The following is a 6,000-nucleotide window of genomic DNA, read 5'->3' on the forward strand; positions in this document are numbered from 1 at the left end:
CTGTAAGGCTTTGAATGGCTTGTTACATCCATGTGTACAAATCTAAACACCAACAGGGCTGCATTTTCCTATAATGTGTCACAAGAAGCCCTGCCAGGGACATTGCATGAAAAGCTGTGCCCCATAGATGAATTCCTTTCCCAAATGCTGAAATCAGTGGATCTTCTTTAAGCAGTGAGATCAAGAGAGCTCTCTGGTTTCCTGTCTGGCACTCTCTCTGTTGATTCCCTGCTGGCTCAGGATCAGCAGCAAACCAGTGACGTGTAGTTGTACTTGTTGTGCTGGGCTTGTCTTCGTGAAAGGACTCTTTGCACTCACAGCAGCAGTGGGATAGATCCTTTCCTTCTTGCCCTCTTCCGTCTTTGTCAACTCGAGCTTCAGCAGTGTAATTATAATTAGCATTCTGTCTTCCTTTTATGATACCAGCTGGACAGATTGGTCCTCTTACTGCACAGATTGGCAGCAGTGTTGCCTACACACAGAGAGGTGACAAGCACCACGAAATAACAGATGGTAAATTCAGGGCTTGTTGGCAATCAGCAGTTTTCTGCTAATTACTTAATTAGTGATGCAAATTGTCAAATCAGCGTGAACATTGTTTTTATAAAAAAAAAACCCTTTCTACCTAAATTAATTACCATAATTAAGTGGCAGGATGTCAAGTGCGTTGGTTAGGGATAAGAAGTGCTGAGTTCTGTATTCTAGGGGCTCCTGTATTAAAGGCAGCATTTGTGAACTTCATTTTTTAACTGCTAGAGCCAGTAGCTGGAGAAATAAAGTATGACGTAAAGAACATAGGGCACAATCCACTTGGGCGTTTCTCCACAGAAGCCTCCTTGACATGGATAGGAGGTATTCAAGATGACTGTAGTGGCTCTAATTCGTTTCAAGGGGGTTGTTCAAGAGAATTTTCAGATGGATTGTGCCTTTAATTTGAATGTTAGCACTACTGTAAGTGTTGACATCCCACTGTTTTGTTGCTTGAAAACAAAATAATATATAAACCTAAAATGGTAATAATTTGTTGAACTTGGAAAGGGTCATATACTCATTTTAAGCAACTGTTTACACTCTTTCAGTGGAATACGCTGGATTTTTTAATTCACATTTATTCCATCTGCCTTGTCTGCATTTTGGATTTCAAAGTTTACAGTACACCAAGTAGAATGCTAGCACAGGTTTCCACATACTAAAGAGGGGTATTCAGTTCCACTTTTGAACATGTCCATCATGAAGGGTGCAATGGTGCATTGTGCTGAGGTGGGCTTGCATGAAAGAAGCGTTCTGGGATACTTCCCAGAAGAAATTGAGCCCTTAAAGACCAACAGTCATGTTAAGTGTGCGTGGGGGTTGCTTTCTTGCATTTTCCCTATATAACAAATGTTGGATGTTTTCACAGGACGTGATGGTAGTTGGGGAACCAACCCTAATGGGTGGAGAATTTGGTGATGAAGATGAACGGCTCATCACCAGGCTAGAGAACACACAGTATGATGCAGCAAACGGCATGGATGATGATGAAGACTTCAACAATTCGCCTGTGCTGGGAAACAACAGCCCATGGAATAGTAAACCCCCCGCTAACCAAGAGACCAAGTCTGAAAACCCAACACCACAAGCTTCCCAATAAGCTCTCTGAAGCTGCACTCACTGTTATTTGTAACAGCACGTTACAATTACTATCTCACAGCATACTTTACAAAAACAAAACAAAACCCTAAGCTCCCAGTTTTCCACAGATATAGAACCTATTTCTAGATGTACAGCTATCTTTTTTTAAGTTAGAAAAATAATTTATAAGCTTCCAGATAGTTATCTTGGAATCCCTTGCACATGACATGATACTGACACTGACCTCAGTGAAAAGAATTGAATATGTAGGTAGCACCTCATGACAATTTCTAAATACTACTGTTTCAGTGGAGGGTTTTTCTCTACTATGATCCCCCTTATCCTATAAAGGCCATATCTGATAGACCATCAGTGCTCAGGATCTATTGACAATGTTTTTACCATGGTAAATGAAACACATTCTGTTTTTCAACTTGCTCCTGAGGTTTTTTGTTCTAGAATATGACAAAAAAGATTAGACCTTCTAGGACAAGGAGTGGGCAGTAGGTAAATCTCCAGATGGTTTGAATTTCAAGTCCCAGAAGCCCCTGTCAGCATGGCCCATAGTCAAGAGTGCTGGGAGTTGAAGTCCAAAACAGGGGATCTGTCTACCCACCCCTGTTCTAGAAAATCACTTTTAATCTCTCTCTGTGCAATTTCTTTCCCTGATTAGCCATTATAACAAGCGGGAAAAAGAGCAGAGACTGTCAAGCTTTCAAAAAATAGTTTATTATGAAGAAATGCTGTAGTCCAGCTTCTCCCAAGTGTGTTGGATTACATCTCCCATCATCCTTGGCCAGCATAGTCTTGGCTAGGGATGGTGGGAGCTGAAGTCCAGCTCATTGGAGGGTGCCAGCTTGGGGAAGGCTGCTGTAGCCTAACAGATTTTGGATTAAAAACTTTCCTCAGGAGAAATTTCAAAGATACCCTTGTGAACAGTGATTTGGTAAGAGGGACTATTCAAATATGTTCTGTGAAATGTACAAATATATTTATAGAAACTACAAATCCATTCACTTGCATATTGCTTATTACAAACTACTCTTTTTTTTTTTTAACTTTAAAAACAGAGTGAGACCAGCAGTTTTTTATGGCTCCAACAGAATGTGCACAGGGCAGTCAGGGCATGTCATGTAGCTGCATTAAAAAAAATAAAATCCTACTGTTTGACAGGGAGGGGGAAGAAAGGTGGTCTGAACCCAGCCCCACAGCCCCTTCCAAAAAAGATAACTGGCAAAATTTCAGATTTCTTGAAAGGGCTATGTGCATGCAACTCTGGCTGCTGGATTGGAAGGGTTGCCAGCTGGGGATATGAGTGCATATAGCTCCTAGCTGGATCGGGGCTTATGCTTTTTAGTTGTCCCTGAAGAAGGGGTTCTGCCCCAAGCAAGCTGAGTTAGAACATTCCTTCTTAATAAGCTGTTTGCTAGCACAAGTGGAGGTTCTCTCCTGTCTTGTTTCTTCTACTCTGTGCTGCCCTCCATTTTTTCCCTTCTAGCCATTTTAAGGGCCCACTGCTTTATATCCAACATTGTAACTGATTCCAATTAATAGTTTTTATTTTACTTATCAAAAGCACTGAGACAGCTACAAATGTCTGTTCCATCAAAGATATGACAAATATTTTTATGTGGAGAAAGGCACCCAGTCCCTATGAGAGTTTATGCTTTGTAAAATTGCTGTTGATCTGAACTTTGAAAGCCATGTAATCCATTAATTTTGTGAGCAGTTTAAACAAAGACTATTTTTTCTGTTTTATTGTACCTTAAGTTTATTTTGTTTCTTTTCTCGCTATATTTCTTGTATAATACTTTTGTAAAGCCTCCAAACTAATTACTTTTTTGATTCCACTATATTTATGTGAAACTTTAGAAAATAAACTAATTTTTTCATTTACATATTAATACGTTCAACTCATCATGTAAAAAAAAAATACAGTGAGTCCGTGTGTTATATGATACAACTGTATTTTACTGTATGCTTTGCCAATACGTGTGCCAATAAACTGTGTTAACAGAAGTGCTTTGTACATTTCCTTAAAAGAATGAAATGCGTACATAGTGTGTGTGTGTGTGTGTGTGTGTGTGTGTGTGATATTCTCTCTCTCTCTCTCTCTCACACACACACACACACACACACAGATCACCAAGGTAAAATATTTGAGCCACACAATTTTTAATAGAGTTTCTTCTAACGACTTATGAACAGAGAAGAAACTTAATTAAAAGTCAATGTGAATTTATATAAATGTAAATTACAACTCAGAAAGTATATGTGAAGTTGCATAGGACATGATCCAGCCCTTTCCACACACAAAGAATGGAGCGAAGAGGAGCTTCTTAGAGACTACATTGCAACCGTCTCTTCAACCTGCCTTGCAACTGGTCCCCTCTCCCTCAATGCTGCCTGTCCTGGCAAATGGAATGTTTTCAGACACCCACATTTGCTGTACAGAACCTAGGACAACACCATTTTATTACATGGCCAACTTTATCTCCTCTCATGAGTAATTAAGGATCATAATCTGCATGTCTAATCATAGCTTTCTGAGGTCAGCAGAGCCACTAGAAATGCTTCTAACATTCCTGAAACAAAAATATTGGATTACCGGATTTTATAGACATAATTTTTGAAAATTACAATAGTGGCTTTGATCGCAATGATTTGGTGATTGCAATTAAGGCACATAGAAAATGTACAGTAGGAACAACAATTAGGGTGCAATCCTAAAAACATTTACTAGGGAGTAATTGTCATTGAATACAGCGGGACTTCCTTCAGAGTAAACATAGAACTGCACTTACAAGTTACGTAGCTCAAATAAAGAATATTTCACTTAAGTTTTGAGAAAATAATACTTGTAATGAATGTTGCATGCTGAGTACAAATAGAAACAAGTTTTCATACTGAATCACCGTTAATTGATTTTTCCTTACACTGTATTCAGAACAGCCAACAAAATTTCTTCTGCATTTGCGATGGACAGTGTTGCGTGTTCCACAGTTGCAAATAATTAATAGTACCTCAGGGACATTGTGAAGGCATTTTTCTGGAAGAAAATGCCCACCAAGTTCCTCCACTCATGTGAAATCTGTTGAATGCAAGAGAGTTTAGCACTTGCTACTTAACAAGGCTAGATTTTTTAATACAAAGAAGCATATCAGGTGTCCATGATGGAAGGAAAGGGGAGTGGGTGGAAACTATGAGCCCAGCTTTGTTTTGCATAATACATCGTTCATCACATGTTTACCATGAATCAATTGTTGCAGGACTTTTCAGAGGTTTCTTCTCTGTCAGTAATTTACTCAGACTGTGCTATCTTCAGGAACACTGCCTAAGAATTTCTTTGTTGATGCTTTCAACATAGATGATTTGGTTGACACTTTGCTAGTGATGTTGTATCCTGTTAAAATGTGGAACTTTAGGAGAAACTTGTTGATCCCAGTTTCCAGTCACAGTATAAATAGAAACAAACTGCTTTTTATTTTAACCTAAGCTTGCCTTCATCCAAAGGGCATATATCCCTTTTTTAAACAACTGGCATAAGTATTAGAGAAGGCAGATGAACACATCTGGATCATTACACAGCACCATGGCTTGCATAAAACCTACATCAAATAAATGTAGGGGGTTGGACTTGATGGTCTTGTAGGCCCCTTCCAACCCTTCTATGATTATATGAAATGGATGATCAAAGAGCCATCTGCTTTCTCTATAGCAGGCGGCAGGGGTGCAATATGTAAGCCACATGTGGCCCTTGAGGGTTTTTTGTGGTGGCAGCCACCAAATTTGCCACCCAAAAAAGCCTGAAGAAAAGTGCCCTTTTTTGCTGCCATGCCCTGCACCACCAAAATTCAGCTGCAAATGTGGCAGTAGGGACGGATATGGCTGCCACTGGGTTTCAGGGAGGGAAATTGGCCCCAGAAGTTGTCTATCCCTGCTCTATAGGGACAGTCAGGCTATATTCTAACATTTGACAAAAATGTGCAAGCTTTCAGTTCTTCGGAACTCTTAATCAGGCTAGATGATACCCCCAAAAAAGGGAGAAGAAACAGAATGTGGAAACAAACAGAGAAGTCCAAATGTTTGCCCAAGTGTTATGGCCATGAGGTCTGTAGTTTAGATAGACCCAGTCAGAAATGGAGAGTTGCTGCCTGAATGAATTTGTCAGTGGTGGGTGTTACAGATATCAGATTACACCAACCAATGCATTTTAGGACAGAAAAGCAATGGCTGATCTCCTTTTCTGAAAACACAAAGGCTGGCAGTAACTCTTGATTTGCTTGTTGCCTTTGGTAAAATACCCAGGTTCCTGAGTCAGCAGAGAGCAGAAGGGCAGGGAGACATAACAGTCACAAAGCCGTAGATTAATTTTAGATGGTGCTGAGA

At 39.8% G+C, this 6,000-nt stretch overlaps 1 protein-coding gene across 3 annotated transcripts in view; it reads left to right on the plus strand.

Moving 5' to 3' along the window:
* LDB2 (LIM domain binding 2) overlaps nt 1-3,628 on the plus strand; it is a 303,189-nt gene extending 299,561 nt beyond the window's left edge. For 2 of the 3 annotated variants that reach the window (XM_084860351.1, XM_084860349.1), the window contains exon 8: nt 1,400-3,628. In XM_084860351.1, the coding sequence (XP_084716477.1) occupies nt 1,400-1,630 (231 nt within the window). In that variant the 3' untranslated portion in view covers nt 1,631-3,628. The remainder of the gene's footprint in view (nt 1-1,399) is intronic. The other variant, XM_084860348.1, reaches the window with a different exon arrangement.
* Nucleotides 3,629-6,000: the final 2,372 nt, after the last annotated feature.

This window comes from Heloderma suspectum, chromosome 5 (genome assembly GCF_057233095.1).
Source record: "Heloderma suspectum isolate Gila_16-S chromosome 5, 16-S_ref, whole genome shotgun sequence".
Taxonomy (NCBI): Eukaryota; Metazoa; Chordata; class Lepidosauria; order Squamata; family Helodermatidae; genus Heloderma; species Heloderma suspectum.